This window comes from Notamacropus eugenii, chromosome 2 (genome assembly GCF_028372415.1).
Source record: "Notamacropus eugenii isolate mMacEug1 chromosome 2, mMacEug1.pri_v2, whole genome shotgun sequence".
Lineage (NCBI taxonomy): Eukaryota > Metazoa > Chordata > Mammalia > Diprotodontia > Macropodidae > Notamacropus > Notamacropus eugenii.
In genome coordinates this window covers 358,717,027-358,737,133 of record NC_092873.1, presented here as the reverse complement: position 1 = coordinate 358,737,133, position 20,107 = coordinate 358,717,027, and the positions used below count along the sequence as shown (strand labels likewise).

Genomic DNA, 20,107 nt, shown 5'->3' with positions numbered 1-20,107 from the left:
GCATCAGTCTTTTTAGGCAGCTACTTACGACCACTCTAAGGAATATTAGCATCAAATTCTGATAAAATCAAATTAATAATGAAAAAAACTCACTAGACCACTGAAAGGGGTTATAACCATGACTGCTTTACAGCTTCTCCTACAGTGTTGTCTTTTAACAATTTTTAAAAACAGCAACAAAATTTGGTTGGTTTTTAGCAGGTTGTGAAGGATGGCTGTGTGGATCCAAGCACAACAGCTCCAGGGAGATGCCCTCCACCAGATGCAAGCTTTATATGGCCAGCACTTCCCTATCGAGGTGCGGCATTACTTATCCCAGTGGATTGAAAGCCAAGCTTGGTATGTAGGCTAGTTTTTTCTTATATTTTAATAACTTGGTGTACTTGGTGGGAGTCTACAAATGTTTATCTTTGCTTAAGAAGAATGGTGGAAAGTTCATTTAGGCTTTAAAATTCTGTCTTTATGCAGAGAGCAAGAGGAAAAGGGGGTGGTGGAGTTGGAGTCTTTGAGAATTTTTCTTCCAGTGTACCAGCTTAAAGAATTAGAAAATTATTTCTCTTATTGAGTCTTTTCAGTTGTGTTCTGACTCTCCATGAGCCCATTTGGGGTTTTCTTGGCAAAGATACTGGAGTAGTTTTCCTCCAGCTCATTTTACAACTGAGGAACTGAGGCAAACAGGATTAAGTGACTTGCCCAGAGTCATACAGCAAGTAAATACCTGAGGTGGGATTTGAACTCAGGTCCTCCTGACTGCACGGCCAGTATTCTATCCATTGCACTACCTATTGCCTGTTAGACCATTATGGTTAGTGAATATCCACCATCAAGTTATGTTGTGAGCTCCCAAAGGGTACAGAACATTGTATGAGTGCGTGAGTCAGTATATTTAAAAAAAAAGTGTGGCCTTTGTCCTAATGGGATGGATAAAACTGACAAACCTGTATCCAGAAAAAATTGCCTCAAAATATAACCTGCCTTCTCCTTGGTGATATATTTGTCAAACAAAAACCTTGACTGTCAGTCCTAAAATTAGGTATTTCAGACTTAATTGAAATGTTCTCAGAGATTTTAAAATACAGTCCATTGTGATTGCCATATTATGTAGGTGCTTCAGACTTCTGTTTGATAGTCCTGGGAAAGAACCATTCTCCTTTTTACTGTATACATAGGGTTAGTTGCATTTCAGTGATTGTGCCACTGGATGGATAGAAGTTACATGTTAGCAGATTTCCATTTAGGAAAGTGACATTGGATAACTCCAAAAAGGATAAGAGTTTTCTGTGTAGCTTTAAAATGCCTTAGGCATGAAATCAACTGTGAAATCTAAGCATGTCAAATGTACTCTGCTCACTGTCCTGATTTAGATGCTTTTTTAGGGACAGGATTATACTTTTTTTTTCCGTGGGAGGTTATTGGGAAAAGACAGAGAAACAATAGCAAGTTTCTATTCAGATTTTTAAAGCTCCATTAAGCAGTTTTGCCATATAATCTCTGTATTAAGTGACTATTAAAGACTTGTTTTAGGTTCATAATACAGTTTTAGTCTTACATTGTATGAGTGATTATATCAGTATAAGAATTTTAATCGGAAAATCTTTGGTCTTTCGGGTTTAAACAGGAGAAGTAAAACTGTTCACATCACTAAAATGAGTCAATAACTCAGTTTTAAATTGAGGCAAATTTAGACTCTTCCCAGTTTTACTCAAAGTCTAAAAAAAACCCAAAATAAAACCATCTCAAGAGTAAGGGGAGCCTCAAGCAGGAGATTCTGCCAAATTCAGTATTAGTGAGGCAGGTTTGTTCTTTATATCTTTCCTTCATTTTTATTTAATGCAGCTAACATACCTTTTGAAAGTTCGCCTTTCCTTCCTCTTTTTCCCCCAGTGTTGGTTTTGGTATATTATTTGTTAGAGTAAACAACCACATCTTTGTATACCTCTGTTTGTGCCTACATTAGCAAACAGATTATAAAACAGGCTTCAGGGGATGGGCAGTGAAATATAGAGCTTGTTTAGTACTATGTCACTTGTTTGGATCCAGCCCAGGTCAGTTGTGACTGAGAGTTATTTCAATCTGACAGCTGTCTGGTTCCTTCTGTGAATGGAATTAACAGTTTTAGTACTGTCTAGAAGCAATTGTTCAGAGTTACCAAAATAAACAAATATAATCTGATTGCAAGGTCCTATGCTTTCCATTTTTAAAAGTAGCTCATTCATTCATTCAGTGTTCACCTACTGTATGCCAGGCACGTGAAATACAGTGACCGAAAAAAGGAGTTTCTGCTGTCAGATAACTTAGATTGTCTTTTTGGAGGTAACATCATGTACACATATAAGCAGATAGACAAAATAATTTCTAGGGAGGAGGGGATCAGGGGTAGGCCTCCTGTAGGAGGCAGCATTGGAACTGAACCTCATTCTCCATTACTGGAGCATTAACACTGCCCAGGTGTGTAACTTGTACTATTAGTGATTATCCTTCACAAACGTTGTGGGTCTTCTTCCTCGGTGGTTCATTTCCAGTGTTTAATGGAAATAGTATAGAGAAGTTGACCTACTGCGTTTATGTTGCTGTTCCTTCCCTGTCTCTTCTTGAGAAACCTGATGCCTGATCCCTGCTTCTGACAGAGAAATAAATCATTGTGAGGATAGGGATGTGCAAGATTGCCTGGAGCTGGTCCTGTATTTAGACTCTGGGAAAGTGGTGAATTCAATTGGAGGTGCTACTGTGTTTAGTCAAAATTGAGAGGGCCACATATTTGTCAAAGTTCCAGAACCCTTATGCCCATAATGTGTATGGAAATGCTCCTTCTCCCTTCATTTCCAGGAGCAGATAGCACAAACACCCCAGAGCAGACCTGTGGGAGAAAGAACAAGGGACAGTGCTTTGTAAAAGGAAAGAAACTAAACTATACAGTCCAGCCAAGGTAATCAGTGAATGAGGATTAGATGAATATAGGCATCTAGTGGATTGACATGGAGTAGGTTCCTGAAAATTTTCTAATTGGGCACAAGGAGGCAGTTTGTTTATTTGTTTTTAAAGATATTTTACCATGAGTTGATGTTGCACTTTTAAGATGCACATGTCAAGTGCATATATGTATACACGTATGTGTAATTTTTTTCCCCCCAGGGACTCAATAGATCTTGATAATCCACAGGAGAACATTAAAGCTACTCAGCTCCTGGAGGGTCTGATCCAGGAGCTACAGAAGAAGGCTGAGCACCAAGTGGGGGAAGATGGGTTTTTATTGAAGATCAAGCTAGGGCATTATGCAACTCAGCTTCAGGTGCGTATGATATCTGTGTACAGTTACCCCTTCCTGCGAAGGAAATCTGGTACTTCTTTTAGAGCTCTAATGCCAAAAGGATATTAAATTTGTTTCTTTATGGCATGTCTAAGAGGTACCAGTTGTAAATGGGCTCTAGATTTGTTGAGGTTTACTCTTTTTAAAAAAGGATATATGTTTTTGTAACTTACGCTGTACCCTAGATTGACATCTATTGATCAGGACACATATTTGCTTATTAAAGTAGTTGCATTGTTAAAAATGCTTCCACTCTGAGTTCTTTTCAGAACACAAGATCAGAGGTGTGAGGATGCTTTTCACTAATAAACACTTAACCTGTCTCAGAGGGTAAATAGATCTCTATAGCCTAGACAAAGCCTACTTGCCATTTGGTGTTTGATTCTTTCAGAGCACTTATGACCGCTGCCCCATGGAGTTGGTCCGATGTATCCGGCACATATTATACAATGAGCAGAGGCTGGTCCGAGAAGCTACCAACGTGAGTGTCCCAGGGAGCTGTGCGAGAGCATTCTCTCTCATCAGATTCTCTGCATATGGAGTGAATTTCTCCTGTGCACAGAAGACTGTCTCACGGGCTACCAAGGGGACACCAAAGAAACAGTGAAGATGGTTCAGACCCCAAGTAACTTGCCATCTGATAGGAGACATGAGACATCCATGTGTCACATGATTTGATTTTATGATAAAGCATCACAAACAGGGGTAAATGAATACAGTTCAGTTCAAAGTGAGTGAGAAATGCTGAGGCTTGAGTTTGATGAATAGGGTGATGGTTGAAGGTGCTGGAAGACAGGACTGATTCTGAGCCAGGCCTTTTGAAAACCATTTTAAATTTCACCTTCATTTCTGAATATATGCTTCCCTCTACCTTGCCCTAAACTGTGGATCATCCCCAGGAAGAGAAGGGACAAAAGTCAGTCAGCATGCACTGATTAAACAATTACTGTTTTCCAGGCACTGTGCTAAATGTTGGTGAGACAAAGAAAGAAAACTAGCCCACAGTTCCTGCTCTCAAGGAGCTCACCCTCTAATAGGAAAAGAAAAAAAGGCAGTTTAGCAAAAGTGACCAAGGCATAATTACACCTGATAGTACAGAAAAATGTTACATTCCCTTATCTCCCCCATTCCTTCCCTCACCACATACCTCCTCTGGGAGAAGCAGTGTCTCTGGGCAGATTCGATGTAGTCAGAGTAAGAATTAGGCTTTGATTGTGAATTGTTGTCTGTGAGGGATGAGAAGGATGCTGTTCTTGGAGATACTGAGGATTCCAAATCCTCTCTACTTGAGGGTCATGTCAATTAGTGGCAGGCTGGAAGATAAACTGGTTGATTGATCCAGAGCAAAATGTCCAGAGCAAAAAAGATCACTGGGTGGTTGGTGCTATGGAAACCTGGTGACATTAGCCTTGTTAAGTCAATGGGTGTGTGGGGAGGAGAGGAGCTGAAATCTCTTTGAGAGACTATGCTATCTAGATGCCTGGAACATTTTATTCCATAGCAAGGAAGAAAGAACTAAGTGATTTCACCAGGTGGGGTCTGCCTGCACTGTCTAGAAGGAATGATACTCTCCTTATGTCCTCTAGGGAGCCCATTGAGGATTTCCTTGAGTTGGGAGGGGGTAGACGTAAAACAAACCAAGATTCCTTTTTCTCCAGAGTTGTTCCCTATGAGAGTCTCCTAGTCTTCCTAGAGCCCTTTTTTCCCCTTTCTGTAGCCCTCATGGTAATTGTCTTGTCCTTGTGGCTAAAGGCTTTGGGTCTGTGGAGTGTACCCCAGAGGCTCATGGGCTGTGTCTGAGGCCTAGAGCCCTTCAGGCCATGTGACCCTGCTGCCTCTCCCCTTGCCTCTCTTTCTGTGTGCAGTGTAGTTCTCCAGCCGGGAACCTGGCTGATGCTATGTCCCAGAAACACCTGCAGATCAACCAGACATTTGAGGAGCTGCGACTGGTCACTCAGGACACAGAGAATGAGCTCAAGAAGCTACAGCAGACTCAGGAGTATTTCATTATCCAGTACCAGGAGAGCCTCAGAAACCAGGGTGAGGCTGGTAGGGCTGCCGTGGAGGCTGGGGCTGAAGGTGGGGTCAGAGGCACCTAGAGAGCTCAGGCCTGGAGAGAAGAATGCTCCTGGTTTGGGGCATTGGCCTTGGACTGGAGCTGCCAGGGAATCCCATCACTAAGAAACACAGGGGCTAAAGAAGAAGGGAGGGGCCTGATCTCTTCCTCAGCCAGCTCCTAGTCCAATGGGGAAACAGGTTCCACTCTGAGATAGCTCCTGCTGTAAGTACCATCCTAGCCACTGCTGTGACCATAGCACATGCTTTAAAAATGCCCTCAACTCACCTGCCCTCAACAGGAAACACACAGGAATGTTCCTTAGGACACACACCCACCAGGGTCTGCCCAAGCAGGGATGGTGGGAGAGTTTGTGGGAGGCCTAGCTTCAGGAAGTCTTCCAGGAGGAGGCATCTGTGGAGTATCTCGGTGCTCCCAGCTGAACAGCCCTTCCTTTGAGCAGGGGCTAGTGTCTGCCTTGTGCCCAGGAGGCAGCAGCCTTCAGAGCAGAAGAACCAGGGTAAGGCTCTCCATGGAAGAAAGCAGTTGTAGGTCCCCAGGAGCTCCCTCTCCTGGCCTTCCAGGAGCCTCCTCTCTTAGGCTGGAGCCTGGCCTTGTCCCAGGGGGAGCCAGACAGGCATGCTGTCAGAAAGGCCAAGCTCAAGTGCCTGGGCTAGGAGCACAGTTGGAGTCAGCCTGAGCATGAGCACCCTCTCTCCATGAGAGGCTGCCTGAGATCAGACAGCTTCCCCTCACTTTGCACCTTCTGTGGGATCGTGGCATTCTGGTGCCTGTCTTCTGACTGTTGCACAAACACACGTTCACATATGCACATGCACATGCACGCGCACACACACACGCACACAAGCATGTATCCTCCCTCATCACGTTCCTCATCTGGAAGAAACTGCCATCCCCAGGCAGACAAGAGGGAGTGTGGAGTATGAACTGGGCCCTGATTGTCATTGATGTATTTGAGGGACAAAGATGAGGCCGTTTCTGGATAGGTTGAAGACTTCATGCCTCTGTCACCTAGAGCCACTGATAGGACTGGCTGAACAGGATGCTGATTAGTGTTGGAGAGGAGACTGAAAGGAGGAGCTTCAGAAGGGTCTCTCCCTGTTTTTGGAGGGGCGGGTATTCCTCACTGTGGGCCCTTCTACCTCCTGATCCTGAGGTGCCTGGATCCCCAAAGCTTCCTGGGTGGAGGCTAAAGGGGAGGGCCCTGGTCTGTTCCTTTCCCCACAGCTCAGTTCTCCCAGCTGTCACAGTTGAGTCCCCAGGAACGCTTGACAAGGGAAACAGCACTTCAGCAGAAGCAGGTGTCCCTGGAGGCCTGGCTGCAGCGTGAGGCCCAGACTCTGCAGCAATACCGGGTGGTAAGCTTCTTCCTTTCCACTCTGTCCTAGGCAGAACTGATGAGGGGTGAGGGGTGGTGGGTGTCCTCAGGTGGACAGCAATGTCCTGATCTCTTCCTGGGGGGGCTGAGCCAAAGAGGCAGGCAGGGTGACTACCATGGATCCTTTTCTCTGTGGGAAATCTGGTCTAGGAAGGCTGGGACAAGAGAAGTGAGCAAGCCATGTGAGAAAAGAGCTTCCCTGTCATTTTCCTCTTTGTTAAATGGAGCAGAGATAGGCTGTGCTCTGAGCCCTCCAAGGGACCTGGCCTTTGCCCCTTGGATTCAGAACACTTGGGTTCTAATCCCAGCTCTGCCACTTACTACTCCTCTGTGTGGGGACTGGAGCTGGATGTCTCTGCCCTTGTGTAGTGAGGGGGTTGGAGCAGAAGAACCTTATGGTGGCTCCCAGCTCTGTCTCTGATCCAGTGATGTTGGCAGGAGCTGGCAGAGAAACACCAGAAGACCCTGCAGCTGCTGCGGAAGCAGCAAACTGTCATTCTGGACGATGAGCTGATCCAGTGGAAGAGAAGGCAGCAACTGGCCGGGAATGGAGGACCTCCAGAGGGCAGCCTGGACGTCCTGCAGTCTTGGTATGGGGCGGGGGTAGCTTTGGCCTGGATGGGGCTTGGCTTTTGGTCTTGGGGCTCCAGCCTGAGGGCTGTTGCTGGGCACACGAGGTTCTGGAGCTCTCCTCCAGACTGAAGGGTTAGGGAAGGTGGCTGAAGCCAAGCACTGCCCCCAGTCCCACCCCTGACCTCCTCTGTGAGTTTCCTTGGTCCCTTCCCATGGTTGGAGAGGAAGTCCCTCTCTAGTGTGGGCTGTCCCTCCTTAGGCCAGCATTGGATCAGCCTGCATCCTCGACAATTTAACCCCTTCCCTTCATGTTGCCCTGTGGGCCTCCACACCCAGGTGTGAGAAGTTGGCTGAGATCATCTGGCAGAACCGACAGCAGATCAGGAGGGCTGAGCATCTTTGTCAGCAGTTGCCTATTCCTGGACCCGTGGAGGAGATGCTGACTGAGCTCAATGCCACCATCACAGATATCATCTCTGCCTTGGTGACCAGGTGACTGCTCCAAACTTCCCTTCATCTTGAGCCAGCCTCAGCCTTGGGGAGCAAGGGAAACTTCTGGGGATCATTGAACTCAGGACCTCTGGCTCCCCTGTCTTGGGCTGTTCTTTCTCTTGGACTCTTGCTTCTCCGGATGCTTTGGACTGAGCTTCCCAACAGACAGTGTGCCAGAGAGAGATTGCTGTCTCTGCTTCTGAGAGAACTGCCACAGAACAGATGCCTGACCTTCCCTTGTTCCCCCAGTCCAGTGGTCCCTAGCTCCTTTTGACCTTCTTACTTAGGTCCCTTCCCCTCCCTGTCATCTTCTAACTCTCAGTATCCTTCTTTTGGCTATGTAGGGTCATTCATCTTTTACAGCTACAGTCTTCTTAGGGGAGCCCCCACCCCCATCCCTCAAAATTTAAAGGGCCCAAGGCCATCCCTAGTCCACCTAGCTGATTGACTTCCAAACCATGAAAAGCCTCTAGTGATTTCTTGTCTGCTACTTCAGACTGGGGGGAGAACTGCCCCATGGGAAGAGCTGATGTCATCTGGTGTCAGCAGCATCCTGGATGTCTGGTTATTTCTCTTCCCTCCAGCACCTTCATCATTGAGAAGCAGCCCCCTCAAGTGCTGAAGACACAGACCAAGTTTGCAGCTACAGTGCGTCTCCTGGTGGGCGGGAAGTTGAATGTGCACATGAACCCTCCTCAAGTGAAGGCCACCATCATCAGTGAGCAGCAGGCCAAGTCTTTGCTGAAGAACGAGAATACACGAAAGTAATGATGGATGCCTTTCCTTCCTATCTGCTGCTTCCCCTTGCGGGTCTTGGGTTTTAGAGGGAAGAGTGGCCCCCTAGGGAGAGATCTGGATAGTAGCTATCCCCTCTGTGATGCCTTGTCTCTCTTCTGTCCTTCTGTATAGGGAAAGGAAAGGGGCCTTTGTTAATTTAATTACCCTGTTCCTTTAGCCTTTCCCTCTCCTTCCCTGCATCATTGTTCTCTTGGAGCCAGTTTCTGCTTCATCCCACTTTCTGTCTCTCACTGTCCACTGGCATGAGATAAGTTTACTTTATCACTCCCCTAGCTTAATTTTCAAACTTGTGCTTTGACCCCGAAGGCCTGTGGGTCCTTGGGACTGGTTTGTTATGGAGGATCTCTTGTTTGCAGTGATTACAGTGGTGAGATATTGAACAATTGCTGCGTGATGGAGTATCACCAGGCAACTGGCACCCTCAGTGCACACTTTAGGAATATGGTGAGGAGAGAAAGAAGGACGTGGGGATGAAATCGGCACATTTCGGTGAAATCTTGGGCTGCGTTGTCATTTCATTTTTTCCTTTTGCAGTCCCTAAAACGCATTAAGAGGTCTGACCGTCGTGGTGCAGAATCAGTGACAGAAGAGAAATTTACAATCCTGTTTGAGTCACAGTTCAGTGTTGGTGGGAATGAGCTGGTTTTTCAGGTCAAGGTAAAAAAATCTCTCTTCCAACAATGTTGACTTAATCACTTCTGAGCATGGGACAGTTATTTTTTCCACAGTACTTTGGTCACCCTCTTCCTTTTACTATTCAGGGGTAGAACATGGTGAGATTATCTCAGTGATCCAATCTTGAGGTCGCTCAGAAGATAGTAACAAGGCAAGCATTAAGATGCCATAGGTAGATCAAAGGAAAAACAACAGGTAGCATGAAAAATTTCCCAGGCCAATTAAAGTGAGAATTTGAGTGCTTGACACAGGTACTTTTAGGTTCTTGCCATGTAATTCTTCAGGTTTCTCCTTGTTGTCTGTAAAACCTTGAGAAAACTGTATATTCTTTGGTAGCTTCTAAGTTGCATTCTATTTCAAAAATGCCTGGAGCCCCTCCTGTTTATGTCAGAGCTTCTTGGAATAGTCCAGATGCTGTGTTCAAGGATTGTGGTTGCCTAGAGTTAAGGTGAGCATTAGGGTGTTGAGATTTGTTAGTCAGAAAAGGAAGGGGAGAATGTAATAGTTGTGAATTCTGAGATTTTTTTGCTTGTTTCCACTAGACCCTCTCCCTCCCTGTGGTGGTGATCGTTCATGGTAGCCAAGATAACAATGCTACAGCCACTGTTCTCTGGGACAATGCTTTTGCAGAACCTGTGAGTATTTTCTTCTGATGTATCCATGTCTTAAGTCTTTGGACTAATGCCTTGAATCTCTTTGAGGAAATGGCCCCTGTTTCAGTTAGAGGAATGTAGTATTCTTTTTAAAAATTATTTTATTTAGAGGCAGCTTTAGCATAATAGACAGAACCCTGGGCCTGAAGTCAGGAAGATCAGAGTTCAAATCCAGCCTCAGATGCTGTGTGACCCTGGGCATGTCACTTGAGGTATTGCCTCTTTGTAAAATGTGGATGATAACAGCCCCCACCTCACAGGGTTGTTGTGGGTCTCAAATGAGATAAAATTTGTAAAATGCCAGGATCATAACGAGCATTTAATAAATGCTTATTTAAAAATATATATTTTATTTCATTAAATATTTCCCACTTATGAAAGGTACTATTCTTGATGAAATCTGAAAACTAGAAGTGGGAGATGACTTTTTATAATTATTTATTGCTATTGTTTGCTTTGACATCACTTATATTTCTCAGTATACTTTCCTCCTCCCTCTTCCAGAGAGCCATTCCCTATAATATAGAATAAAAAAGAGAGGGAAGTAACAGTTCAGCAGAACTAGCCAGCACTAGCTTTAGTCTAATGTTATTTGTCATGTTCTGTACTCTTGAGTTAGTTGCTTCTAGTTCCTTTTATGCCATAGGAGAGGGTGAGGCCAACATGGCCCCTACAGAGTATTTTAGCTAAAAAAAAATTACTTCATGATATCCTTCCTCTCTGAAAAAGAAGCTCATAGTGCTTGCTTTTTAGATTACCTTTAAGGTTCTTTCCAGTTCTAAAATAGAATCATCTACTTCATTCCGGAGTTGTTATTCAAGGATTTTTGTGGGCTGCTGTTTGAAATTCCAAACTATTTGGAGTTTCATAAGGGAAAGTACAATGCATTGTGTTTTCCAGCAGAAGCTGTTTCATAAAAGGACAGTTGTCCTTGTTACAACTCCCTTAGCACTCATACTGAGTGGAGCCTAAGATGAAGACTCTGCTTCTTTTGGGTAGAGATGCGAGAAGCATCACTTAGTGTCCATGTCAACGCTCTTTAAAATACAATTAATGGCGGAGCCAAGATGGCGGAGTAGAAAGACGCACATACACATAGCTCCGAACCCACAACCCACAGAACGGCTAGAGGGGACCAACTCACGGTGAATTCTGCACCCAGAGGCCACGGAATATTGGAGCGAGGGAGATTTCTGTTCCGGAGAGACCTGCAAACCTCTCGTGGGGGGTCCTTTGTGCTGTGGACTGGGCGCCGGGACTGGGAGCTGAGTGCAGCCCTGCAGCGGCCGCGACACCGTGAGGAAAAGATCCGAGCGGGCTACGGGGACGGGATATCCTGCGGCCACGCGAGTCCCTACACCCACAGAGGGACCTGCAAACCTCTCGCAAAAGGTCCGTCACGCTGCAGACGCGGAGCCCAGCCCAGACCTGCGGCGGCCGCAGCTCCGAGAGGTACAGATCCCAGCAGGCTTCAGGGACAGGATCTCCAGCGGCGGCACAAGCCCCTCCACCCACAGGTGACGAGAGTCGGTGAGAGAGTCTCTTTGGCGGGTTGAGAGGGGAGTGGGGTGCCCCCATGGCTCGGCCCCCCCCCCCCCAGATAGAAGCTGAGAGGCGGCTGCAGACAGGGGCTCCCCAAGGGGGCAGGAGCCTGGATCCATTGTGGAAGGTCTGTGCATAAACCCCCTGAGGGAACAGAGCCTGAGAGGCGGCCCTGCCCCAACCTGACCATCTGAACTTAATTCTCACACTGAATAGCAGCCCTGCCCCCGCCAAAAGCCCTAAGGCTGGAAGCAGCATTTGAATCTCAGTCCCCAAACGCTGGCTGGGAGGACCAGGAGGCAAGGTGGGTGTGAGGAGAATATTCAGAGGTCAAGCCACTGGCTGGGGAGAATGCCCAGAAAAGGGAAAAAAAATAAAACTATTGAAGGGTACTTTCTCGGAGAAAAGACACCTCCTCCCTTCCTTTCTGATGAGGAAGAACAATGCTTACCATCAGGCAAAGACACAGAAATCAAGGATTCTGTGTCCCAGCCCACCCAATGGGCTGAGGCCATGGAAGAGCTCAAAAAGAATTTTGAAAATCAAGTTAGAGAGGTCGAGGAAAAACTGGAAAGAGAAATGAGAGGGATGAAAGAGAAGCATGAAAAGCAGATCAGCTCCCTGCTAAAGGAGAACCAAAAAAATGTTGAAGAAATTAACACCTTGAAAACTAGCCTAACTCAATTGGCAAAAGAGGTTCAAAAGGCCAATGAGGAGAAGAATGCTTTCAAAAACAGAATTAGCCAAATGGAAAAGGAGATTCAAAAGCTCACTGAAGAAAATAGATCTTTCAAAACTGGAATGGCACAGATGGATGCTAAGGACTTTATGAGAAAGACAGATATCACAGAACATAGCGAGAAGATTCGAAAAATGGAAGATAATGTGAAATATCTTATTGGAAAAACAACTGACCTGGAAAATAGAATCAGGAGAGACAATGTAAAAATTCTGGGACTACCTGAAAACCATGATCAAAGGAAGAGCCTAGACATCATCTTCCATGAAATTATCAAGGAAAACTGCCCTGAGATTCTAGAACCAGAGGGCAAAATAAATATTCAAGGAATCCGCAGAACACCGCATGAAAGAGATCCAAAAAGAGAAACTCCTAGGAACATTGTGGCCAAATTCCAGAATTCCCAGGTGAAAGAGAAAATATTGCAAGCAGCTAGAAAGAAACAATTCAAGTATTGTGGAAATACAATCAGGATAACACAAGATCTAGCACCCTCTACATTAAGGGATGGAAGGGAATGGAATAGGATATTCCAGAAGTCAAAGGAACTAGGACTAAAACCAAGAATCACCTACCCAGCAAAACTGAGTATAATACTTCAGGAGAAAAAATGGTCTTTCAATGAAATAGAGGATTTTCAGATTTTCTTGATGAAAAGACCAGAGCTGGAAAGAAAATTTGACTTTCTAACACAAGAATGAAGAGAACCATGAAAAGGTGAACAGCAAAGAGAAGTCATAAGGGACTTACTAAAATTGAACTGTTTACATTCCTACATGGAAAGACAATATTTGTAACTCTTGAAACATTTCAGTATCTGGGTACTGGGTGGGAGTACACACACATGCACACATACATAGAGACAGAGTGCACAGAGTGAATTGAAGAGGATGGGATCATATCTTAAAAAAAAAAAATGAAATCAAGCAGTGAGAGAGAAATATTGGGAGGAGAAAGGGAGAAGTTGAATGGGGCAAATTATCTCTCATAAAAGAGGCAAGCAAAAGACTTATTAGTGGAGAGATGAAGAGGGGAGGCAAGAGAAAAACATGAGGTCTATCTCATCACATTCCACTAAAGGAAAGAATAAAATGCACACTCATTTTGATAGGAAAACCTATCTCATAATACAGGAGAGTGGGGGACAGGGGCACAAGCAGGGTGGGGGGGAGGATGGAGGGGAGGGCATGGGGAGGAGAATGCAATCCGAGGTCGACACTCATGCGGAGGGAAAGGATCATAAGAGAATAGAAGTAATGGGGGACAGGATAGGATGGAGGGAAATATAGTTAGTCCTATACAACACAACTAGTATGGAAATCATTTGCAAAACTACACAGATTTGGCCTATATTGAATTGCTTGTCTTCCAAGGGGAAGGGGTGGAGAGGGAGGGAGCTAAAGAAGTTGGAACTCAAAGTGTTAGGATCAAATGCAATGTTCCTACCACTGGGAAATAAGAAATACAGGTTAAGGGGTCAAGAAAGCTATCGGGCCCTACAGGACAAAAGAGAAGACGGAGACAAGGGCAGGGAGGGAGGAGAGAGGAGAGAGCAGATTGGTCACAGGGGCAATAAGAATGCTTGGGTTTGGGGGTGGGGAGGGGATAAAAGGGGAGAAAATTTGTAACCCAAAATTTTGTGAAAATAAATGTTAAAAGTTAAATTAAAAAAAAATACAATTAATTCTCTTTTGCTGCCATCGGAAAGACTTTGCGAAGCACTGTACTGAAATACTTATAATAAACTCTCTTTTAAGATTTTTTTAAAAAAATACTCTACCCGGAATGTCTGATGAGAAGACACCTGTTGTTTTCTGTAGCACCTCTGGACAGAATGACTAGGTTCTTCCACACTTATTTTCGTGCTTACCACATGGCTTCAGATTCTCACATAATCTTGTCCAACCCATAACATTATTGGAAAAGTATGTTTTCCAGTATATCAGTGAAATAGAGTCGACAAAGAAGAATCAGAAATAATTTAACTCAATCATTCATAGTTCACCAAACTGAAAAATGTTAATTATCTCGGAAATAAATAACTCTTTATTTGATAAGAACTATTAGGAGAACTGGAGAGCAGTGTGGCAAAAATTAGACATATGCTAACATTTTACCCCAAATCCCACAATGAATTCAAAATGGATACATGACTTGAATGTTACTGATCATACCTTTGAAAAGATGAGAAATAGATCACATAGCTTTCTTTTTTTTTAATTAACAGTTATTTTTTCTCCCTCCTACCTATTTCTTCCCCTCTATTAAAAAAAGAAAAACAAAAACCCTAGTAACATATATGCATAATCATGCAAACAAAGTCTTGCTTTGGCTTTATTTTTAAAATATGTCTCATTCCACACCTTGAGTTGTGTGCTTCATCATCAGTCCATTGGGATTGTGACTGGTCATTACTTTGATCAGAGTTCTTAAATCTTTCAAAGTTGTTTGTTTTTACGGTGTTATTGTCATTGTGTAAAGTGTCCTCCTGAGTCTGTTGTTATCATTCTGCTTCACTTCATGGTCATTTTTCTCTGAAACTTCCCTTTCATTATTTCTTATGGCATAATAGTATCCTATTACATTCATATTCTAAAATTTGCTCAGCCATTCTCCAGTTAATGGACATCTTTTTAATTCCCGCTTTTTTGCCACTGTAAAAAAAAAAAAGCTACCATAAATATTTTTTGTATATGGATCTTTTTCATCTTTCTTTGATCTCTTTTGGGGTAATAATACTGTGACTGGGTCAAAAAGTATGCACAGTTTGTACTTTTTGGGTACAGTTCCATAATGGCTGTAGCAGTTCACAGCTTCACTAGTAGTTCATTAATGTAGCTGTTTCATATACCTTTCACAGCTATGGATAAGGGATGAATTCTTAACCAGACAAGAGACAGAGGCAAATCCAGAAGATAAAATAAGTAACTTTGAGTACATGAAACTGAAAAGCTTTTGCACAAGCAAAATGAATATATCTAGGATAATAAGAGAAGCAGTTGACTGGGAGAAAGTATTTTATCAAATATCTCTGATAAGAGTTTGATATCCAGAAAATATAGACAACTGGCAGAAATATTTAAGATTATACTTAAAGCTGTTCCCCAGTAGAGTCAAAAATCAAAAGATGTGATCATACAGTTCTCAAAAGAATAATTGCAAACCATTAACAACCACATGAAAAAATGCCCCAAATAACATAATAAGAAAAAATGCACATCAAAACAACCCTGTGGTTTCACTTTGCTGCTGTCAAATTGGCAAAGATAAACAAAAGATGGGAATAATCAGTGTTGGAAAGTAGAAGGATAAGCATGTTAACTCGTTAGTGGAGCTGTTAATTGGTATCTGTTCTGAAAATCAGTTTGGCATTATGCACCTAAAGTGATAAAAGTGTCCATACCTTTTGACCTAGAGGTCCTTTTGCCAGGAAGGAGGTCATTGAACAGAAAGAAATTATTTATACTAAAGTATTGATGACAGTACTTTTTGAGGTACTAAAGAACTAGAAGTAAATTTCCATAGATTGAGAAATGGCTAAACTAATTGTGCCCTATGGAGATAGATAATGGAATATTACTGTGCTATAAGAAATGACAAAGATGATAAAAGCCTGGAAAGATGTATATGAATAGCAGTTGAGATTAAAGTTCACGTAAAGTAAATTAAACAGGGCCAAGAAAAGAAGATGCATATTAACTACAACATTGCTAATTAAATGGAAAGGACCACAACCATTGAAAGGGCCATTGAAACTTTATGTTGCAAAATGATTAAAGAACAAATTTGACCCCCAAAAAAGAGCCATGAGCATACATGTCCCCTTATTCCTTTGTCGATATTGGGATCCATGGATCTTTGTGTATATTATTACACTTTTCAATGTTATTTTTTGGTTTTGCTAAATTTTTTTCTCTTGCTGTTTTTCTTTAAAACAAATGCTAACGAGGGAGAAATGCAGCAGCAGCAGCCTAGGTAGTGCGGTGGACAGAGTACTGGGTCTGGGGTCAGGAAGACTCAGACACTTACTGGGCAAGTCACTTAAACCTGTTTACCTCAGTTTCCTCATCTGTAAAATGAACTGGAGAAAGAAATGGCAAATCACACCATTATCCCTGCCAGGAAAACCTCAAATGGGGTCATGAAGAGTAAGTAGGACACAACTGAAAAATAAATGAACAATAAAATACAGAAGAGAACTTTTAAGGGCTTTCTGGAAAGAAGGTAGGGCAGAGATTTATGCAGGGAAGATTATCTTCACATTGTAAGAACAAAGGATATCAATAAAAATCTTTTTTAAAAGAAGTAAACAGTAAGATTTTTCCAACATGTTTTAAGATACGTAACTATCACTTCACTTACATTATTTTCAGATAATGTGGATATGAGTGAATGATATGAGATCCAATCCACTGCATACTGGCTTTCTTCCCTACTAAGTGCCTACTTAGTATTTCACACACCCATATCCATTACATCCCTATTCTTTCCATAAGGCTATCCAAAAAAAAGCACAAGGTTCTGGATATGATCTTAGCTTTTAACTGTCTTCCTACAGTTTTGGACTGCTCCTCTTACAGATGGAGCCTACCCTGAAATGACTTTCCTAAGTCATGTACCTGAGGCTAAAGTGGGAACTTCTGAGCTTTATGATACAGTCTACCTACCTCTCAGGAACTCTGGGAGAGTTATCTTAAGGCCTCCTACTAACCGTAGATGATTTTTCTTCTGAAGGAGTTTGGTCAATTAACTGTTTCTGTATGGTTTCCATTTGCAGGGCTGGTGCCTCTCTCTGACTTGATCTCCCTGTCATCTCCCCCTCTCCAGGGCCGGGTGCCGTTTGCTGTACCTGATAAAGTACTATGGCCCCAGCTATGCGAGGCTCTCAACATGAAATTCAAGGCAGAAGTCCAGAGCAACCGAGGCCTGACAAAGGAGAACTTGGTGTTCCTGGCTCAGAAACTGTTCAACAGCAGCAGCAACAACATGGAGGATTACAACAGCATGGCCATCTCTTGGTCCCAGTTCAATAGGGTGAGGGGAATGAGGGTCAGGCAACTGTACACCTTGAGGGACTCATTCACAGTAGATGCCTTGGGGAGTTTTCTTCCAGTCCTGTTTCCAGGGCCTCTACCTTTCACCATAAAAGACACTACAGGCACTTCTTCTGAGTAAAAGGTCTTCCTGATTTTGGATGAAATAGAGAAAATATTACTGGACATGAAATTCTATTATTTGTGTATTCAAAGCAACTGGAGTTGTAAACATATATAGTCAGTTTTAGTCCTTTAGAATAGAATATATAGAATGAAGCAAAATATGAAGATAATACTACAGAGAAGGGAAGTGTTCAAGACAGATATGTGTTTTATGGTAGCCAGGTGGTGCAATGGATAGAGCATTGGCCTTGAAGTTAGGAAAGCCTGAGTTCGTATGCAGCCTTGGACACTTAGTAGCTGTGTGATCCTGGGCAAGTCACTTAACCTGATTGCCTCTCAAAAAATAATAATAAGGATGACATGATGAGAAGGATAGAATGTAGTGAAGCAGAGAAGAGCATTCAAGGAGTACTGTCTTCTGGAGGGGCTGCGAATGTCAGGGAAGATTTCACAGAGCTGAGGTGCGGCGCGTTAGCAGAGGAAAGGGATTCCAGATTCCCTCCTTAATTTGCTCTTTGTTGCTAAAACTCAAGAGTTATGGATTCATGAAAGTAGGATGTCACCAGTGATTGTTTTCCATTTATTTGGTTGTAACTACAGTTTAAAAAAGACTTAAATCCCAGATGTTATACCTCCCCACCTTCCTCCAACATTCTAAAAAATTGTTTTGTTGTGTCAAAACATAGGAGAACTTACCTGGACGGAATTACACTTTCTGGCAGTGGTTTGATGGGGTGATGGAAGTGTTAAAAAAACATCTCAAGCCTCATTGGAATGACGGGTAAGATGCTTCATTACTTGACTAGAAATAAAGGGAAAAGCTCTCTTTTTTAGTGAACAAAACTTCAGGTGGTTTCTTCTTCTTTCGTCTTTGTGATTAGGGCCATCCTGGGTTTTGTGAACAAGCAGCAGGCCCATGACCTCCTCATCAACAAACCAGATGGAACCTTCCTGCTGCGATTCAGCGACTCTGAAATTGGGGGTATCACCATTGCCTGGAAGTTTGACTCTCGTAAGTATCCTCCTTTTGCACTCCTCAAATAAAACAACCAAACTACCCCCCCAAAAGGCAGTTGCTTCACCTTAGGTTAGCACCTTTTTTTGGCAAAAATGTTTCTCTCTCAATTGAGAAATTAAACAGCCTTCATTAACACACCATCCTCAAAATTACCTACGGCTGCTTTTGGGGAAAAAGTCATTTTCTTAATATTTGTTATAATAAAAAAATTTCTTAGCTCATATAGATGCTTTTGGTGCAATATCAATTAGTTCATTTTAATTATGCCTTCATCACTTACTAAACTAAGAGCGTTATCATTGGTTGTCCCTCTCCAACCTTGAACTTGGAAGTGATAACTTCAAAGAACTTTGAGCGGCTCTGCTGGTCTTTATCTTTTATGTTGTGAGAAAATAAAAGCAAGCTAAATAAACTGTAGTAATATAAGTTATCTTTCTTACTCACTAACAAATGTATTTTGTTTTTTAAGAGCCAAGAGGTGTAAAATTAAGAATTCATTTCTCCCCAAGGGAAATAGCCTGGCATTAGGACTTGAGAACTGCATTTGATGGTTATTCACACTTAGCACACCTCAGGAAAATGTGTGTATTCTGTGGTCATTGACCCTAGTCATTATCTCAGATGGAACCTGAAGGTGGCTCCCAGGAAGGGTCTTGTGGAGGACAGTTTATTGGAGGATTTGGGGAAGGGAGAGGTTTCCTGCTCCACTGTTGGAGGGTCATTTCTCTTTTTCTTGATTTAGAGGAGAGGATGTTTTGGAATCTGATGCCTTTTACCACCAGAGACTTCTCTATCCGGTCCCTGGCTGACCGCTTGGGAGATCTGAATTACCTTATCTATGTGTTCCCTGATCGGCCCAAAGATGAAGTATACTCCAAGTATTACACACCAGTTATGTGCGAGTCTACCACAGGTAACAGAATTCAAATTTTTATCCAGTTTTGATGTGTTTTGTTGCTGTCTCTTTATCTTATGTGGGAATATGTAAACTTAATTTTCAGTTTCTCGTCTATTTTATGCAATTTATACAATATCCATGGCAAATGTTAATTATGGATTTTCTCTGCCACCCCTTCCCTAATGTTAATATCTTAGGAAATGAAAATTCATTTTTAATGGTAGCATATACCAAGCAAAATTGAGAATGCAAATCTTTCAGGAAGAAAGAAATCACATTGCAAATTTCAAAGCCAAATGATTGCTTAATTACATGCAATTTTTAATATACGCATCTGCTCCCCTCTATTAGTATTTATAGCCAAAAATTTATTATATCTTTCTCCAGATGACTTCCTTTGACCAATTCTTTTGTTTAATCCCCTTTTCTATTCTGTCATGGCTTGGAGGAAACTGAGTTGCCCACAAGATGTGAAATGCAATACTGGTTATCCAGTCATAAAGTTCTTTAATCCTGAGTAGGTCAAGTTAGGGTATTTGCATACAGGTCTTATGAAGCTTATTAACCACAAAATGTCTTAGCCTTGTGGTTGGACTTTGATGCTGTTCGATAACTACTGAACTTGATCCAAGATGTTGATTCAAGCCCTAGTTCTGCTATAGTTACTGGCTGAATGAGCTTGGACAAGTCATGGACCTTTTGTGAGCCTCAGTTTCCTCATCTGTAAAGTGAGAATGAGGGTGTTGTGAGGATCAAGTGAGATAGCATGCCAAGCCCTTTGTAGCCATCAAGTACTCC

At 42.9% G+C, this 20,107-nt stretch overlaps 1 protein-coding gene across 11 annotated transcripts in view; it reads left to right on the top strand.

Annotated features, from left to right (window-relative positions):
• Positions 1-20,107, top strand: part of STAT5B (signal transducer and activator of transcription 5B) — a 68,122-nt gene that overhangs the window by 44,776 nt on the left and 3,239 nt on the right. For 4 of the 11 annotated variants that reach the window (XM_072646496.1, XM_072646497.1, XM_072646501.1 and 1 more), the window contains exons 2-16: positions 199-339; positions 3,133-3,289; positions 3,699-3,788; positions 5,173-5,347; positions 6,612-6,742; positions 7,201-7,352; positions 7,672-7,827; positions 8,412-8,591; positions 8,982-9,069; positions 9,160-9,282; positions 9,843-9,935; positions 17,062-17,268; positions 18,080-18,174; positions 18,275-18,405; positions 19,154-19,324. In XM_072646496.1, the coding sequence (XP_072502597.1) occupies positions 212-339; positions 3,133-3,289; positions 3,699-3,788; positions 5,173-5,347; positions 6,612-6,742; positions 7,201-7,352; positions 7,672-7,827; positions 8,412-8,591; positions 8,982-9,069; positions 9,160-9,282; positions 9,843-9,935; positions 17,062-17,268; positions 18,080-18,174; positions 18,275-18,405; positions 19,154-19,324 (2,077 nt within the window). In that variant the 5' untranslated portion in view covers positions 199-211. Of the gene's footprint in view, positions 1-198; positions 340-2,826; positions 2,927-3,132; positions 3,290-3,698; positions 3,789-5,172; positions 5,348-6,611; positions 6,743-7,200; positions 7,353-7,671; positions 7,828-8,411; positions 8,592-8,981; positions 9,070-9,159; positions 9,283-9,842; positions 9,936-17,061; positions 17,269-18,079; positions 18,175-18,274; positions 18,406-19,153; positions 19,325-20,107 lie in introns of all 11 variants that reach the window. The other 7 variants (XM_072646498.1, XM_072646499.1, XM_072646502.1 and 4 more) reach the window with 3 other exon arrangements.